General features: G+C 40.4%; 1 protein-coding gene across 1 annotated transcript in view; it reads right to left on the bottom strand.

Moving 5' to 3' along the window:
* SUSD5 (sushi domain containing 5) overlaps nt 1–19731 on the bottom strand; it is a 134706-nt gene that overhangs the window by 98564 nt on the left and 16411 nt on the right. The window contains exon 2 of the mRNA XM_007948668.2: nt 15489–15666. Coding sequence (XP_007946859.2) covers nt 15489–15666 — 178 coding nt within the window. The remainder of the gene's footprint in view (nt 1–15488; nt 15667–19731) is intronic.

Raw genomic sequence — 19731 nt, forward strand, 5'->3', positions numbered from 1 at the left:
AGGTGATGCTTGAGCTGAAGTCATATGTTATCAATGAACTGTTGTATGGAAAGTGAATTTGCTCTGTAAATTTTCACCCAAATCACAATTAAAAAAAAAAAAAAAAAAGACAAAGAAAAAACTATGAAACCTCTGGGAAATGGAGTCTGGGCAAGCTCTCTCCCCTCAAAAGTTATTAATTTATAAACTACTTCCATCCTAAACTAGATATCTCAGCATCACAGAGATGTATTCTTTAGAATTCACTTATAATACACAGCTTACGAAAGAAATATTAAAGGAGTTTGAAATTCAACAGGAATATCATAGTCAAGAGAGAGAAGAATTAAGGGAGGAAGCATCAGGCAAGACCACCTAAGGAAAAAGGTGAAGAGTAGGGAGACACCACCTCTGTCAAAAAAGGTCAAAGAAAAGCTTAAAATATAGAAGTGGTAGATATACCAGAGACTAATATATCTGAATCTTGGCTGAACCATTTAACAGCTGTATGCAAGATCCTTAATGGGAGGGAACATTTCTTTCCAAGTTCTCATGTTCCCATGCAGAGGGACCTTTGTCAGGGTAACACTTCTAGCCTCATGCCTTGACCTCTACTTTTTCCCAGGCAAGAGAAAGTGGTCATGCTCATCTTACCCTTACTCCTCCTTTTAGGATCTACCTGTCTCAGACAGTAGTTTGTGTCTTATCTTCTCTCTGCCATATAGAGAAGGCTGTAGCTGTCTGACTCTGCCGTTGACTATAAAGTATCAGTAGTAATAAAGGTGATATTATGCCCCTGACTCCTATCTTTCTCTTCCTTTCCTTCGATACCTTCTCTCACTTGGTTTCAAATGTGAGTTGGGAAGCAATATATTCCCTAATCCCTAACACTTAACCTCAGTGGTGCCTGGCATTTATTTTTATTCATTTGACACACATTTGTTAAGTTGGTACACAGTGCAGGTTCTGTGCTGGGCACTGGAGATCCACAAGTGACAAAGACAAATTTCCACTGTTGTTGTTGTTTGCCTTCGAGTCGGCCCGACTCATAGCGACCCCTCCTTGGGTTTCCGAGGCAGTATCACTACGGAAGTAGGATTGCCCAACCTTCCTTCCAAGGAGTGGCTGGTGGGTTTGAACCGCCAGCCTTCTGGTTAGCAGTCAAGTGCTTTAGCCACTATGCTACCAGAGCTCCACTGTAGTGAGGATGATTCTAAACACAAACAACTAAATTATTTCAGTTGCAACAGGAGATAAAAAGGAAATGAATGAAGGACTCTGACAGAGATGAGCAGAGTATGAGGAGATCTATTTCAGCTAGAATTACCATGGAAGACTTCTCTGAGGAAGTGGTGATATTGGTGCTGAGACTTGCATGCAGAAGGAGACATAGAAAAATTTTGGTGGGACACAAGAAAGAAGCTGGAGCATGCAGAGCATATAGACCATGTAAGGACTGAGGCTGTGGTAAAACAAGTTCCTTTATGTAGCCTTTTGCCTTGATTCTTTGGAAGAACAGCTTGAGAGATTTTCACTCTAAGTCCTGAGGAATTACCTTTGCCCTAGTTTTCTACCACACAGGGTTTATTACTTTTGTCCATGTTGACTGACATTTCTTGGGTAAACTGTAAACAACTTGATGGTGTCACACTTTTTGTCTGGCTCTGGGCTGCAGCTTGCCCTGTCATTGGTCTATTTTACACACTATGCAGGGATTGGTCAATATACTTATGCAAATGAAGTGACTACAGTCTACTGTGCAAATGAAGTGACTGTGGCCTATCAAAAGTGGATTGGTCATTTTGTGGCCCTGGTGAGATAGTTATGCCTTGAAACTGACCAAGAGTTTGTTTATATATGCAAACAACCCCACAGAGAAGGGCAGAGAGAAAAAGGAACAAGCAGAAAAGGGGCAAGAGAGAAAAAAGGAGAGAGAGAGGAAGTGAGGAGCTTCCTAAAGGAGCTATAACAGGAGTTGAGATTCATAACACTGAAGACTGTGAGAGGTCCTGAAGAGTCTCTGTGGCAGTCAGTGGTAACAGCAGAAACCTGTTGCTGGGAATGCAGCTAAGAGAGCTGAATAAAACTGCTACTCTGGCTATCAGCTGAGTCAATTAGCAGTGGAGAGGCCCATTCTGAGAGTAGGCACATCCTGAGGGGGCCAGGAAGAGACCTGCATAGCTGACAAGGGATGTGCATGGCATAGCTAAGGGTCTGTTTGCTTGCACTGCCAAGAAGTGCTGAGAGAGCTGTCCTGCGCTGAAGAAGGGAGACATGTGCTTTCCACTTCTGGGGAGCCTTCCAGACTTTGCCTACATGCTTCCTGATCCTGACCCTGAGTTGTACCGTTACTTCCTTAATAAACCACTTAACAGTAAGCATGATCTATAAATTCTGTGTGTCCACTGCAACGAATTATCAAACCCAGTAGAGAAGTAGAGTGGGAGGGACAGCTGGTGTTAGAATTGGTAAAAAGACTGGAAGTGGAGATACGTGTGACCTCCACCTCACAGGAGTCAGCTTTGTGTGGATACTGATTCTTTTCTCCTCTTCCTGAAGTTAGAGGACTTCAAGTGCTACTAGAACATTACAGTGGGTTTTAGATTCATTCACAATACACACATAAGGGGCTCAATAAATGTTAGTCCCTTTGTAACTTGCCTAACATCCAATCCAGTTTAAAACAAGATGTTCTGATTCTCCTGGTCTCTAGGACCTATGCCATTGGTCAAGACCACTGATCTCAAAATGGGGCTGCACTCTTGGAATAATAAACCGGGAGAACAGTTACTGTGGAGTTGATTCTGACTCATGGGAACACCATGTGTGTCAGAGGAGAATTGTGCTCCACGGGGATTCCAGTGGCTGATCTTCTAGGAGTAGATCTCCAGGCCCTTCTTCTCAAGTGCCTCTGGGTGGACTCAAACCTATGACTGTTCGGTTATTGGCAAAATGTGTCAACTATTTGTACAACCCAGGGACTCCTCTGTATAATAAGAAAACCCAGTGCTATCAAGTCAACTCTGACTTACAGCAATCCTAAAGGACAAAGCAGAACTGTCCCATAGGGTTTCCGAGGCTAAATCATTATGGAAGCAGACTGCTACATCTTTGTCCCATAGAGCAGGTGGTGTGTGCAAACCTCTGACCTTTCAGTGTGCAGATGAGCACTTTAACCACTGCACCACTAGGGCTCTCTTTCTCTGTACAATAAAACCTCTTAATTCTATTTTTGTGCTATTACTTATTCAATGCACTTAACAAATATTAAGTGCACATTTACTATTTGCCAGGTATGGTGCTAGGTGCTAAGGACACATCAAGGAACAAGAGATTAAAGGGAGACAATTAACAGTATATAAATTACACAGTATGTTAGAAAATGATGCAGGTTGTGGGGATTGGGATTCTGAGGAGAAAGTGAGGGTAGGAAACAGTTTTTAGGGTAAATATCATTGAGAAGATTAAGATTTGAACAAAGCCTTAAAGATGGCAAAAGAGTTGGCCAAGTAGAATCAAAGCACATTTCTGCTGCCTAGTTCCTAAGGAGTAAACAATCGTAGGGTGACTGAGGAGCCACAAAGAAGCCACTGTGGCTATAGTTGAAGGAGAAAGAGAGAGAATAGTAGGAAATGAGGTCACAGAGGGAGTGGGAGAGCAGATCCTGTGGGGCCTTGTAAACCATGATAAGAACTGTAGATTTTACTCTGAGTGAAGTGAGTGCCACTAGAGTGTTTGAGGAGAGATGTGATGTGACTGGCATACATTTTAGAAGGATCATTCCTTTTAAAAGGGGCAAGGGCAGACACAAAGAAACTACTGGAAAGGCTACGGCAATAATCCACATGAGAGAGAAATGTGGCTAGCACCAAGCTAGAAGCAGTGGAGGTGATAAGAAGGGGTTAGATTTTGCATGTATTTTGAAGATGGAGTTGATAGGATTTGTTGATGGATTCGATGTGGGGAATGAAAGACAGGAAGACATTCAGGCCAAGATGTTTGGCCTGAGGAACTAGAAGCATCAAGCTGCTGTTTACTAACAGGATAAAGACTGTAAGAGGAATAAGGTTGTGTAGGCATGTGTACACATGTAAGCACGAGTATGGGGAAAACCAGAAATTTGATTTATACAAGTTAATCTTTGAAAGACCTACTAGACATCCAAATGGACATGTTGAGCAGGCAATTTAATATAAAAATCTGGAGTTCATGTGAGAAGTCCTGGCTGGAAATATAACTTTGGGAGTTGCTGGTTGAGGATGGTATTTAAACTCATGGTATGGATGGGATCACCTTGAAAATGAGTATACCGCCCCCCCCCAAAAAAAAACTGAGTAGGAGAAGAACAAAAGATGATTGAATTTGACCAAGTAAAAGTCATTTACAAAAGCAATTTCCATGGGTGGTGGTGAGGAGCAAGAGCTCAGTCAGGTGGTTTAAAAGAGAACATCTTTATGACCTTGGGAGAAGGATGCAAAATTTTCTTTGAACACAAAAGGTACCAATTTATGAAAGAAAATATTAAATAATAGGACTGCATCCTAATTAAAAACCTCTGCTCATCAAAAGCACCAATAAAGGAAAGCTACAGCCTAGGAGAAAATATTAACAATGCAATATATCTGACAATAGACTCCTATCTAGAGTTACAAAATGCCTACACATCAATTAGAAAATATATATGTAATAATAATTTAATTAAAAATTAAACAAAATATTGGCAAGTGAGGACAACTATAAACAAAAAGAGGGAAAAGACTGTGAATTTCTAAATGGTGAGGAAGTTAAGAAAGTTGAAAGACAGAATGGACTGTTCTAAACTCGTGGATAAAATTATAAATCATAGGGTAACCTCAAAGAAAAATGATTAACCTTCACATCACAATAAAAAAGAGGACAAGCACAAATATTCAGCATATACTAAAACAACAGCAAAAAGGAAATGGTAACATGAGGACATTATGCTGAGTGAAATAAGTCAATCACAAAAGGACAAATATTGTATTAGTCTGTTATTGTAAAAGTTAAGGAAAAGTTTATCTATTGAAGGAAATTTTCTTTGTTGGTTACCAGGGGTGGGAGGGGAGGGGAGGGAACGCTGTTAGTTAGATAGAGATAAATATTGATTTGGGTGAAGAGAAGGGCAATGTACCAAATGTGAGTGACCAATATGGCAGCATTGAGGATGAGAAAGACATAGAGAGGTACATGGGAAGTACAGACAACAAATATGAACCCTTTTGCATATACAGTACTGAGTTGTCAGTGAAGGCAAACATGGGTATATGGATGGATAGATAGGTGGACAAGCTAAATGATTAAGTATGTCTATGAAATGGGGAGTGTATCCAAGATCATATATAGGGTTGGCAGACAATGGTCCTATAAGTTTATATGAATGATCAAAATTCCCAGGTGTATAGTAGAGCTGACAAGGGGCAAGGTTGTGGTCACTGCTTGGTCACAGCCAGCTACCCAGAGGGACCAAGTAGTTGAACCTGCAGGCTTGGGACCACAGTCACAGGGGACATCAAGCTCAATTGGCATAACATACTATACAAAACATTGTTCCACCTCCTACTTTGGCAAGTAGTGACTGGGATCTTAAAAGCTAGCAAGCTGCCATCTAGATGCAATAATGGGTCTCTCCTTGTCAAGAGCAAAGAAGAAGGAAGAAAACCAAAATTAATGGAAACAATCAGTCCTAGCGACTGGTACACCATCCGATCTCCAATCTATACAACTATGAGACCAGAAGAACTAGATGGTGCCTGGCTACCACTGTCATCCACTTGGAAGGGATGTAGGAGATCCTGCATAGAGAGGGAGAACAATGTGGAACAAAACTCAAAATCATTTGGAGGGGAAAAAAAAAAAAAAAAAGGTGAGGACCAGGTTTGCTGGTCCAATAGAGCCTGGTGGAACCACTGAGACTATGGTCCCTAGCTGCCCTTCAGGTCTGGAATTAAACCCACACCTGTGGTTTCCAGCCAAACAATGTACAGGCATGTGAGTTAAACGTTTACCTCAAGTAGACACACGTCCTGGAGAGAACAATCATGGGAGAAGGAAGGGCTGCTTATGCACAGGGAGACAGCTCAGGGTGCAGGAGAGTATGGAGGGATGGTCACTGGGAAGAGGTAACTAAGGGGAGGAAGTGGTAAGGGAGCTGTTGCATTGTGGTAAACTGTGGTCAAGACATGAGACAAAGTATATGTGAACGGCTGTATGGAAAGTGAATTTGCTCTGTAAATCGTCACCCAAATAATAAATAAATAAATAAGAAAAAAAATATATAATCAGGTACTCCACAAAAGAAATTTTCTGAATTGCCACCAGTAAGAATATGAATAGATAGTTAACATTATCTATCATCAGGGGAATGTAAATTAAAACTCCAATGAGATAGCATTACAGTTCCCTTTTTTCAAGGGGGTTTGTTTTGCTGTTCTTTTTCAAACTTCTTAAGATGGATCATTAGTATATGAACTTTCATCCTGTTATATATTGTAATCGAAAAATTTTCTGCTTTAGATTTTCTTCTAGATATAGCTTTAGCAGTGCCTCACAAGTTTGGATATATTTTCCAGTATCAGTCAGTTATAAATATATGCTAATTTTTATTATAATTTATTTTCTGTCCCATGAGTTATTTAGGGATATCTTTTGTAAATAGCATATAGTTAAATTTTAAAAAATATATCTAACAATCTTTGTTTTCTAATTGGAGTATTTAGTCTATTTATATTCAATGTAATCATAGATCTCCTTGTATTTAAATCTGCCATTGTACAAAGCTCTCTTTATTTTTCTTTCCTTCTGTTTCTCCATTTTGGAAAGTTTGAATATATATATGCTTTTTCTTACACATTAATTTGTGTCATGGATTGAAATGTATATCCCAAAAAATGTGTTACAAATCCTAACCCATTTTCCTGTGATTAGAATCCCATTTGGGAATGGGTTTTGTTATGTTAATGAGACAGTATCAGTGTAGGGTGTGTCTTAAATCAATTTCTTTTGAGATATCTGGTGGTGTAGTGGCATTTGACTGCTAACTAGAAGACTGGCAGTTCAAACCTACCAGCCACTCCTCAGAAGGAAGATTGCGAAATCGACTTCCATAGTGATACTGCCTTGGAAACCCAAGGAGGGGTCGCTATGAGTTGGATCTGACTCAATGGCAGTGAATTAGTTAGTCAGTTAGTTAAATAAGCAAGGGACAAGCAGAGGTGGGGGAAGAGAGATGCCTAGCAGCAGAAGCGCAAATGAGACAAGGCCTTTCCTCCAGAGCTGACAAAGAGACAAAGCGTTTCCCTAGAGCTGGTCTCTGAATTCAGATTTCTAGATGGTGCAGTACCTAAGGCATTTGACTGCTAACTAGAAGGCTGGGTATTCAAATCCACCAGCCGTTCCACAGAAGGAAGATAGGGCAATCGACTTCCATAAAGATTTACCACCTCAGAAACCCAATGGGGTCTCTATAAGTCAAAATCGACTTGATAACAGTGAGTTTAGTTTTTGGTTTATGTAGTAGTTAAGGCATTTGGCTGCTAACCAAAAGGTCAGTTGTTAGAACCACCAGCTTCTCCGTGGAAGAAAGATTGGGCAGTCTGCTTCCATAAAGATATACAGCCTTGGAAACCCAATGAGAGTCACTATGAGTCAGAATTGACTCAATGGCAGTGAGTTGTTTGTTTTTTGGAAACAGTAAGAAAATAAATTTGTTTGTCAAAACCACTTATTTGTGGTAATTCTGTTATAGCAGCACTAGATAACTAAGATATTTGGAAGTTATACAACCTTTTACTATTCTCTTAGTGATTATTCCAAAAGTTACAAAATCTTTCTTTGACTTGTTAAAATTTAAAGCTACTTTTGGCCTCTTCCCCAACAATACAACTTAAAATACTTAGTATACTTAAATATAAAAAACAAAAGGAGCTCTGATGGTGTACTTCAAGTACTTCCAAATTTATATACCATTTGTGGTAGTTATGTTTGTGTGTCAACTTGGCTGGCCCTGGTTAAGTGGCTGGGCAGCTGATGGTAGTTATTCCCCATGATGAGACTGACAATCAACTCCATGGCGGGATCTACCACAAGCAGCTGAGTAGCTGCTTTGGGTGCGTGGTCTGCTTCCCATATATAAGCAGCAGCTTTAGGAATGGTCTCTAGCCTATGGCATGCTTGGACCCTGCATGTAGCCACGTCATTGCTCAGCAGCCTGCTATGCTCTGCCAACCTTGAGTCTTACAATGGACTTGAGTTAATGGCCTGCCGTGTGGTTTGGTAACATCGGGACTGTGCCTTTTGACTTGTCAACCTTGGGCTTCTTAGCCTCAGCAGCCAGCAGCTGTCTGAGTGAAGAAACGCCTCTAGCTCCGGTGGGCTGGGAGCAGGAGGCAGAACTGGACTCCAAGACTGAGGGGCTTTTACCCAGCCCCTAGAGCCTGGCACTTTGAACTTGGACTTAAAGCCTCCAAATTGTAAGAATAAACTCCTGTTTGTTTAAGCCATCCCATTTGTGGTGTATTCTTGTCAGAGCAGTACTAGGTAACCAGAACACCACTGTTTAGTGGTATTACTGCTTTATACAATTATACAATATCAATCTACCCGTATATTTAGCTTTTCCATTGCTCTTTATTTTTTCTGCTTCTCAAGTCTTCCACTTGCAATTATTTTCCTTTTGCCTAAAGGTTACCCTTTAGTGTTTCTTTTAGTGTGAGTCTGCTTATAATGAATTCTCTCAGCTTTGTGTGTCTAAAAATCTTTTAATTTTACCTTTATTCTTGCCAGACATTTCCACAGGTTATACAGAATTCCATACTGGCAGATAATTTCTTTCAGAACTTTGAAGGTATCATTTGTCTTTACACTTTCTTTATCAGTTTATTATTGTACCTTTGAAAAGGTAATCTCTCTTTTCCTTCTTACTGCTTTTAATTTTTTTTTATTCATGTCTTATTCTGGTAAGTTTTCTCACGATGCATCTGTTGTTGTTATGTGCTGACGAGTCGGATCCACCTCATAGTGACCCCTCCTTGGGTTTCCGAGGCAGTATTACTACGGGAGTAGATTGCCTAACCTTCCTTCCGAGGAGAGGCTGGTGGGTTTGAACCAGCAGCCTCTGCTTAGCAGTCAAGTGCCTTAGGCACTATGCTACCAGAGCTCCTATGATGTGCCTGTTGTTGTTGTTAGGTGCCGTGGAGTTGTTTCCGACTCACAGCGACCCCACGCACAGCAGAATGAAACACCGCCCGATCCTGCACCAGCTCCATGATCCCTGCTATACTTGAGCCCATTGTTGCAGCCACCGTGTCGATCCATCTCGTTGAAGGCCTTCCCCTCTTTCATCGACCCTCCACCTTACCAAGCATGACATCCTTCTCCAGGGAATGGTCCCCTCTGACAACATGACCAAAGTAGGTGAGAGGAAGTCTGGCCATTCTCGCTTCCAAGGAGCATCTAGGCAGTACTTCCTCCAGGACAGATCTGTTAGTTCTTTTGGCAGTCCATGGTACCTTCAGCATGATGTGCCTAAGTTTCTTTTACTGGACTATGTAGGACTTCTTGAATGTGTGTGCCTTGACGCTTTTCTTCAGTTGTGGAACATTCCCAGTTATTATCTCTTTAAATATTGCTTTTGTTCTCTTCTCTTCTTTCGGGATCCCAATTACATATATCTTCTTTGCCTTTCACCTCATCTTCTTTTTCTTGTGTCATTTATTCTAGATATCTGCTTCTGAAATATTCCCGTTCACTAATTTTCTCTTTGGTTCTTTTTGATGGGATGTTGTATTTATCCATTAAGTTCTTAATTTTAGTTATTGTATTTTTCAGATATAGATTTTGTATTTGGTTATTTTTATAGTTTCTAGTCTTCTGTCAAAATTATCTTTGTTATCTTTTATATCTTTGAACATTATAAAGACAGTTATTTTAAAGTCTACATGGAACAATGATAACATCTGGAGTTTTCATGGATCTATTTCATTGGGTATTGTTTTTGCTGATTTTTATTTGTATAGCCTTATCCTCTCATGTAACTTGTTATTTTATATTGTGTGAGAGATCCTATATTTGCAAAATTGTTTGCTGAAATAGTTTGAGGCTAGCATCTGGAACACCAGTTTTCCAGTTTTAGATCAAACCAAATTTGGTTTCAGAGGATACAGAGCTATGCTGCTGCAGTTCCTTACCAAAAGCAAGAGACTCCTCTTACAGAACCTGAATTTGAATTTTTGTCTCCCTGGTTCCACAAACTATCACAATGGTTACTCAGCTTTTTAGCCACTCTTTTTGCAATCTGTAAAAGCTCTCAGGAGACAAGCAGCCACCTAACTCTGGATTTACTACTCCAGGTCTCCACCCTCCTCAGGAGTCTGGCCTGATAAATCCGTACTATCTTGTGAGCTTTCTCATGCTTTCAAGCAGATATTAAAATATTTTGTTCAGCTGTTAAGTTATCCTCAGCAAAAGAAAAACAATTCTAACATATTCCATACTATACTATACTATACCTTACCAGTTGCTATCAAGTTGATTCCGACTCATGGTGACCTCATGTATTTCAAAGTAAAACTGTATCCCATAGGATTTTCATAGCTGTGACCTTTCAGAAGCAGATCACCATGCCTTTCTTTTAAGGTGCCTCTGCGTGGGTATGAACCACCAATCTTTCAGTTACCAGTTCACTGCTTAACTATTTGCAGTCACCCACCAATTCCATCTCAACATAACCAGTACTTATTATTTTTACTCATTATCATTTCACAAATGTGTAAACTAAGGTAAGTGGGTCTTGCTCAAAATCACACAGCTAGAAAAGGTACAGAGCTTGGACTTGAATCTTAGACTTCTAACAATTATCTTTTATTAGACCACATACACTGCACCTGGGAATGCCACCATGGGACACTGACCCAACTCCTTCCATGGACATTTCTATTTACTTGGACAAGATTACTGCCATTGGATATACAGTTTTCATTTTATCCTCTCTTTTTCTCCATGGGAAAAAAAAAAAAAAAAAAAACATTTAGGTAAATCCAGAGAGGAAGGTAAAACCCCACAGGAATAAATTCATGGAACCATAGAGTCAGAAAGCTGGGGTTTCTGAGATAGAGATCTCCAAATATGATTTCTTCATTTGACAAATGGTAAAGCTCTATTCTATGAAAGGATATATGTAAGACTGGTATTTTTTGTTTTTTAAATGTTTGATAGTGAGGTCGTTTGTGCATGGTGTTTTCCTTACAGGAAGATTTTTGGCTACACTACAGAAATGTGCATTCATGGGGCACAATATGTCTATTTAGGATGATGGACCTAAAATATCAGGCAGAGAGGACCACAGTTTGACCCCAAGGCATTGACAGTATATTCAGTTCATATCTGAGGTTGAAAGAATAGTTTTTGTGATTATAAAAACAAACCATTAAAAAAAACCCAAAAGATAGCTTTCGTCTTTCTCTAGAGACCTGCCTTGTATGTGTCTACTGTGTAGGAACGTGACTCTCTCAGATAATCATAGCTCTATATTCTTTGAAAGACACAATTGGCTTTGCCTTTTGAAAGCTGGCTTAAAAAGAAAGCAAATGTGAAGTTTCCTACAGAATTGTCATATGTATAAAAAAATAAAAGTACATACCTAATTGCCTGTGAAACAACCCAATGCTGATGAGACATTCAGCCTAACTCTGCAGTGATTAATTAGGCAATTCTGCTTATCTGTATACTCAACATGCACTCATGGAGATACAGATCAGATCTACTATATGTCTACCATGCCCTCAATGACAAGAAGCACCATGCATTTGAGAATTGTGTACAGGACTGGGAGTATGATACGGGAAAAAAACAGGAAATGTATGTACTAATAATCATCAGATACTTCCTGGTTCCAGAAACACCAAAATGGAAAAAATAACTATTTTAAAAAGATGTTATGTAGTAAATAACAAATAATTATATTTGCTTTATAAAGAAATATCATCTCAGCATGTCGGAAGGAAGGTTGGGCAATCTACTTCCATAGTGATACCTCCTTGGAAACTCAAGAAGGGGTCGCTATGAGTCGGATCCAACCCGACGGCAATGAGGGTTTGAGAATTTATCATCTCAGCATGTAGAGGTCCACTAATGTATCTTAACACCTTACAGATCTGACGATGCAGTCCTGACTTATAATGCATAGAGACCTAATCCTAGCTCTAATCCGGCTCTTTACAGTATCTGAGTATCCTAGTTATCTCATGAAATTATATTAACAGAGTTATGAGAATATTCACACTTGATCTCATTATAGAAACATGCAAGCATGGGGCATATTTTTTCCATTTAGGAGGGTGGGCATAAAATATATGGCAGAAATGACCACAGTTCCAGATTAAATGGAAAGGTTTGGAGTAGTTTTGGCTGTCCTTCTCTTTATTCAACTGCTGTTTCACACTTGTCACATTTTAGAAACATGAGTCAGGTGGCTGTGTATTTTCTCCACGACCCATGACCTTCCGCCAGAAAGACAACTTCAGGGTTATTATCAATCAAAGTTATTTTGGAATGTGTTTTGCTTTTCATATTCCCATGTCATGAGGGAGAAAGAGCAATGGCTTCCGCCTTCTCTGAGTACAACTCAAAAAACAGGTACTGGCACTATTGGAAAGTTTTTCTCCTAGGTGACCACAGAAATTACTTCTGCTCAATGATTTCTGGGTGAGGAACTCGGATAACACAGAGTAGGAAGGGCCTGTCTCTGCTCTATAATGTCTAGGGCCTTAGCTAGGAAACCTCATAAGCTAGAGATAAAGCAACAGCTCAGGAATAGAGTCACCTGGAGGCATCTTTACTTATATTTCTATCAGTTAATGCTGGCTATCAGACAGGCCTTAGCTGGAGCTGTCAGTAGGAGTACCTACATGGGGCCTCTCCATGAAGCCTCAGCTTTCTCACAGCATAATGTCTCAAGGTAGTCAGAATTCTTACATGGGAACTGAAAGCTAAAAAGCAAGTGCCTCCAAGGACTAGTGGACCATGTGAACCTCAGCCTATATGACCATGAGATCAGAAGAACTAGATGGTGCCCAGCTACCACTGTCAACCACTTGGAAAGGGGTAAGTGCAAGAAAGCCTGGATAAAGTGGGAGAAAAATGTGGAAAATACTCAATCATAAAAAAGACTGTGTTTACTGGTCTGACAGAGATTGGAAAAACCTCTAAGACTATGGCCCATAGTCACCTTTCAGGCCTGGAACTGAACTCACTCCTGTGGTTTCCAGCCAAACAACAGACAGGTATGTGCGTAATGCACTTGACTGCTAACCAAAAGGCTAGCAGTTCAAACCCACCAGCAACTCCTCAGAAGGAAGGTTGGGCAATCTATTTCCATAGTGATATTGCCTCAGAAACCCAAGGAGAGGTCGCTATGAGTCGGATCTGACTTGATGGCACATAACAACAACAACATAAGGTGAACAATTACATCAAGTAGTTACACTCTTTAGAACAATCAATCATGGGAGGTCAGAAGTGCAGTATTTGCATAGGGAGATGGCTCAGAGGGCAGGAATATGTAGGAAAGAAAGACCAAGGAAAAAAGATAATCACAGGGAGAAAGTGGGAAGAGAGCTTTTACATTATGGGAACTGCAATCAATGTCACAGAACAAAATGTGTATGAACTGCTGTATGGAAAATGAATTTGCTCTGTAAACTTTCACCCAAATCACAGTTTAAAAAAAAAAAAAGTGTCTCCAGAAGTCCAGGTGAAAAGTACGTGGATTTTTCTGACCTAACCTTAGAAGTCACAAAGCAACAACTTCTGTTGTATCTACCATTCATGGGAACAACCTGCTGCCCTAATTTAAAGGGAGGGGGCATATACCCCACCTGTCAATGGGAGTCATTGCTGTTAGGTACCTTCAAGTTCATTCCAACTCATAGTGACCTAATGTGACAGAGTCAAACAGAAGCCCCATAGGGTTTTCTAGGCTTTAATATTTACAGAAGCAAATTGCCATGTCTTTCTCCCATGGGGTGAAGGAATTTGTGTCTGTATTTCTTGTTATACTTACCATCTTCCTATACATATGTTATTACTTGCCATCAAGTTGACTACAACTCATGGTGACACCATGCAGAAAAGAATGAAACTGTGCCTGCTCTAGTGTTATCCTCATGATTACTGGCATGTTCAAGTCCATTAGTGCAGCTACTGGACCAATTCATCTCACCAAGAGTCTCTCTCACCCTCAATGCTCCTCTACTTCACCAAACACAATGTTCTCCCCTAATGAGTGATCTTTTCCTATGACACATCCAAAGTAAGTGAGTTGGACAATATTCTCTTGTGATCCATCATGTTTACATTGGCTACTTTTGGGGAATAGATTTCCAGGCCTTTTTTCCTAGTATGTCTTAGTCTGGAAGCTCTATTGAAACCTGTCGATCATAGGTGACCCTGCTGGTATTTGAAATACCAGTGGCATAGCTTCCAGCATCACAGCAAGATGCAAGCTATTACAGTGTGACAAACGGACAGATGGGTAATGGCTTATACATATATATGTAAATAAATATCCATAGAGAAGAAGGATAAAGAATATACACTCAGAACATTTACATCAGGGAGATACACTCCTTGGAGCAATCAAACGTGGGAGAATAGAAGGGCAGTGTTTGAACAGGGAGACAGCTGGGGCGGGGAGTGGGAGTGCATGGGAGGGAAAGACACAGGGAAGAGGTGACTGCTTCACTGTCAATGTCGAAGGGAGCACTCTGGTCCCAAGAGCCACCTGGAGGGGTAGAGCAATACCTAGGGTAGCACTATCAAGTTTAGGTAAAGACAGTTATTATGGACACAGGGAGGAAGTGGGAAGAGAGCTGTTACATTGTGAGGATTACAGTCAATGTCATGAAACAAAATGTGTTATGAACTGCTCTGTGGAAAATGAATTTTATCTGTAAACTTTCACCCACATCACTATAAAAAAATAAAAAAAGAGTCACATAGGGAAAAAAAAAACGAAACTCACTGTCCTTTGTATGTGTGTGTATATATATATATGTATACTATATATATATAGTTGTTGTTGTTATGTGCCACCGAGTTGGTCCTGACTCACAGCGACCCCTCCTTGGGTTTCCGAGGCGGTATCACTACGGAAGTAGATTGCCCAACCTTCCTTCCGAGGAGTGGCTGGTGGGTTTGAACCTCCAGCCTTCTGGTTAGTAGTCAAGTGGCCTTAGCCACTCATATATATATACACACACACATACACACACACACACACGTATGTATTACCTTAAAATTTTATCAGAGTGCATTATTTTTATAACTTAAAAAGGAAATTCAAGTAACAAGTAAAGGGAAAAATAAAACTGAAAGAATGCCAGAAAAATGCTTTTGTCTAAGAACTCAAAACAAGACTTTGAAGAAATGCTGGAAGTCACTGCCCACCGCACTTTAGTCCACACTAGTGTCTCAATCCTGGCTCACTGACTTACCCAAGGGTGCCGTCTGCGAGCCAGCCTGTGGTGCACACTGAGAAGGTGCAGTCCTGGACCACTCTCCGCAGCTCGTCTGCAGACACAAGGTGGGCACCCCTACTCTTACAGGAAAGCCGAGCTGCCTCCAGTGCCAGGCCCTGAGAGCCATTCTGAGACTCCAGCACAAAGAGCTTCCCTGTGTGGAAATAAGCACAAACACAGTATGAATCCAGGACCCGTGGAAATGAAATCTCAGCAAACTCATTCTCTCACAGATGCCTTTCAGAACTATAGTTTCTTATTTTCCTGAAGACCCCAACTGCAGCAACTACCCCATCACACCTCATGCCTGGGACCAAATGATGACAATCACACTGGTATTTTAACTCATTTTTTGCTCCTGTCTTTTTCTTTTACAAAGAAATGTTAACCACCTACTCTGACAGGCTTATCTGGATAAAGTCTTCAAATTTTGCCTTTAAAAAGATGTTTTACAGTTTACAAACACTATCTGGGAAGGCTCAGTGCCATAGGTACCCTGAATTGGGTCACAAGGCATCCAAAGCACTGATTCAGGCCACAGTGCTGCCTTCTGCCTCCTCCATCGCTGGGCTGACCAATACAGAACAGCTTGCTTCTGTTCTCTCTGCCCATTCCCTTAGCACATTGTCAAAACTCTTCCCATATCAAGTTGGTTTGTGTTTGCTGCTCTTCTCCCCTACTGGGCAAGGGAACAGTCACCATGTTAGGTGTACCTTGTCTTCCCGCAGCCTTATCAATATATGGGCATATGGTGGCTTCCAGGAATGTGTGATACAGAACACTGCAATAGGAACGTGAATCCACACAAAGGCAGAGACATAGACTGAAAGCAAAAGGGAGCTTTAGGTAAGTAAACTTCAATGTCGAAGGGAGCACTCTGGTTCCAAGAGCCACCTGGAGGGGTAGAGCAATACCTAGGGTAGCCCGATCAAGTTTAGGTAAAGACAGTTATGGATTGAATTGCATCACTCCAAAATGTGTTGGAATCCTAACCCCTATACGTGTGGATGTAGTCCCATTTGGGAACAGATTTTCTTTACTATGTTAAAAAGGCCACATTCGTGTTGGGTATGTCCTAAACATAATTACTTTTGAGTTATTGGAAGATGAGATGCAGAAGCAAGCACAAATGGGGTGGAAAACAAAGGAGGGGAGAAAGAGAGAGATGGCATGTGAAGACAGCCAAGAAACTGAGGAATGCGGGGGTTACAGAAAGTGAGAGAGACAAGGATCTTCCCCCATAGAAGGTGCCCTGAATTTGTACTTTTAGCCTCCTGGAGCTGTAAGAAAATAAATTTCTGTTCTTTAAAGCCACCTACTTGTGGTACATTTGTTACAGAAGCACTAAGAAACTAAGATAGAAAAATACCACTTAGAATGAAACACTACTTCTTCTTTGTCAAAAAAAAAAAATGGTCATAATATCTTGATTTTGTTAGAAGAAGGAGTTTAGCTGTCATCTATTGGGAAATTATTAAAATATAATAGTCTCCTAGCTTTGAGACCAAAAGTTGTAACATAAACGCAAGCATGTTTCAGAATAAACATATCTGTAGCTGACTGGTCCTCCCTAAGATGTGATGCTACTGTACAGTACACAACCTGAACAACTATACTTGATGGCCTTGCCCAGAGAAGTGAGCATGCATTACAAGATGCTTTTATTTTAGTGCATTTACCTATCTGGAAGAAACAGTTATAAAAATAAATTGAGGTTCTGATGGCGGATAAAGGGGAAAGCTCAGGGTCCACAGGAGGTAATCTGATAGACCTTTCCTGTCCACTCCACCACCATCAACACACAGACTTCATTATGTGAAGCTTGGAGTCTTCAGGGTAAGTGTGAGCAAGAATAAATAAGTCTTCCTTATCTTCAAAGAACTGCTGGATGAATTGCTTTGGTGCTAGAAATGTAAGTGCCAACCCTCATTGGGAACTGAGGTCCAGGAAAATAGATATCTGTCTATGGCTTCAAGCCATAAATTTAGCTTAAAGTGGTCCCAGACTGAGATGTCTCCAGACACCTGGCAGGAGTAAATACAAATCCTCTCTGAAGAAAAAAACCTTTATCTTAGGCTTTGTTGTTGTTGTTATAGGCCGTCGAGTCGGACCCAAGTCATAGCGACCCTTCCTTAGGTTTCCAAGGCAGTATCACTATGGAAGATTGTCCCATCTTCCTTCCGAGGAGTGGCTGATGGGTTTGAACTGCCAGCCTTCTGGTTAGCAGTCAAGTGCCTTAGGCACTACGCTACCAGAGCTCCCATCTTAGGCCTTAGGGAACCATATTTTTTCAAAGGCCAATTACCACCACAGTCAAATATAACCACAGATAAAAGGAAACAGGAGCCCTGGTGACACAGTGGTTAAAGCAGTCAGCTGCAAACCAAAAGGTCAGTGGGTTGAACCCACCAGCCACTCTGCAGGAGAAAGATGTGCCACTCTGCTTCCATAACGATTGTTGTTGTTGTGTGCCATCGAGTCAGCCCTGACTCATAGCGACCCCTCCTTGGGTTTCCGAGGCAGTATCACTACGGAAGTAGGATTGCCCAACCTTCCTTCCAAGGAGTGACTGGTGGGTTTGAACTGCCAGGCTTCTGGTTAGCAGTCAAGTGCTTTAGCCACTATGCTTCAGTAGTGATACTGCCTTGGAAACCCAAGGAGGGGTCGCTATGAGTCGGGGCCGACTCGACGGCAAACAACAACAACAATCCATAAAGATTACAGCCTTGAAAACCCTAAGGGGAAGTGCTACTCTGTTCTATAGGGTTGCTATGAGTCAGCATTAACTCAATGGTAATGCGTTTATTTTTTATACAAGGAAATAAGCCACTATGAATAAAAAGCTACAAATACAACAAGCAGTAAAAACTGACCCCAAAATCAATCTGATCCTGGTATTATCAGACAAAGATTATAAAAAATTATTATTAGACTCAAAGGAATAAAAGTCACATTTGAAAGTATCTGCAAAGGATCGTAAACTATAAAAGTAGATTAGCTTATTTGAAAGAGACTCAAATAGAATTTCTAGATTATTAAACACACAATGATAAATTTAAAATGCAATGAGTACTTTGGTTGCATTAAAGATATAACTGAACAAAGATTTTGTATTTGCAAAAGAAATCAGAAAAAAAATGTCTAAAATATCACAAAAAACAAAAAACATGGGAAATATTTATAAAAAAATCAGAGGAAAGAGAAAGGATTAACATATACTTTAATCTGAATTCCTAAAAGAGAAGAGAGAAAGCATGGGGTGGAGAAAATATCTAAAGACAAAACACCTGATAATTTTGTAGAACTGATAAAAACTCCAATGTATAGATTATGGAAGCTCTGGTGATGTAGTGCCTAAGGCATTTGACTGCTAACCAGAAGACTGGTGGTTCAAACTCACCAGCCACTCCTCAGAAGGAAGACTGGGCAATCTACTTCCACAGTGATACTGCCTCGGAAACCGAAGGTGGGGTCACTATGAGTCGCCGGTTTTTTCTTTTTGTATAGATTATGTCCAACAACAAATTCTGAGCTGGGAAAAACATAAATCTATAAGGGACATGTAGTAGCAAAGTTCCAGAACAGTAAAGACAAAGGAGTCAAAGTCAAAGCAGAGCGAAGGGACAGAATACATTGAAGGTAGCAACAATCAGAATGAAAGCTAATTTCTAAAACAGCAACAGTTGGAAGCCAGAATATAGCTTACTAGCAGAAAATAACTACAGATTTAGAATTCTATATCAACTGAGAATACTGTCCAAGAACAAAAATGAAAGAAATATTTTTCATAAAAGCCAAAACTGAGAGAGCTTACCACAAGAAGATCTTCCCTGTAAGAAATACTGAAAGAATTATTTCAGGTAGAAAGAAAATTATCTAAGACGCAAGATGGAACAGGGAGGAAAAAAAGATTAATATGTGGTTAAACATAAATGAACACTGCTTCTACAAAACCACAAAAGCCATGCCATATATGTTAAAAATAGAATGAGAGGCATGACAACAAGAGCATGTAGGTTAAGAAGGATTGCAATGGAATTTTAGTAATGTAAGGTTCTTGAACTTTAGTGGATTGAGGTAAAGATATTATTTAACTATAGGTTTTGATGGTAGCTCTGTTGGCATAGTGCCTAGGCACTTGACTGCTAACCAGAAGGCTGGCGGTTCAAACCCACCAGCCACTCCTCGGAAGGAAGATGGGGCAATCAACTTCCGTAGT

This window comes from Orycteropus afer, unplaced genomic scaffold, assembly GCF_000298275.1.
Source record: "Orycteropus afer afer isolate SDZICR_OR568_19922 unplaced genomic scaffold, OryAfe1.0 scaffold00218, whole genome shotgun sequence".
Taxonomy (NCBI): Eukaryota; Metazoa; Chordata; class Mammalia; order Tubulidentata; family Orycteropodidae; genus Orycteropus; species Orycteropus afer.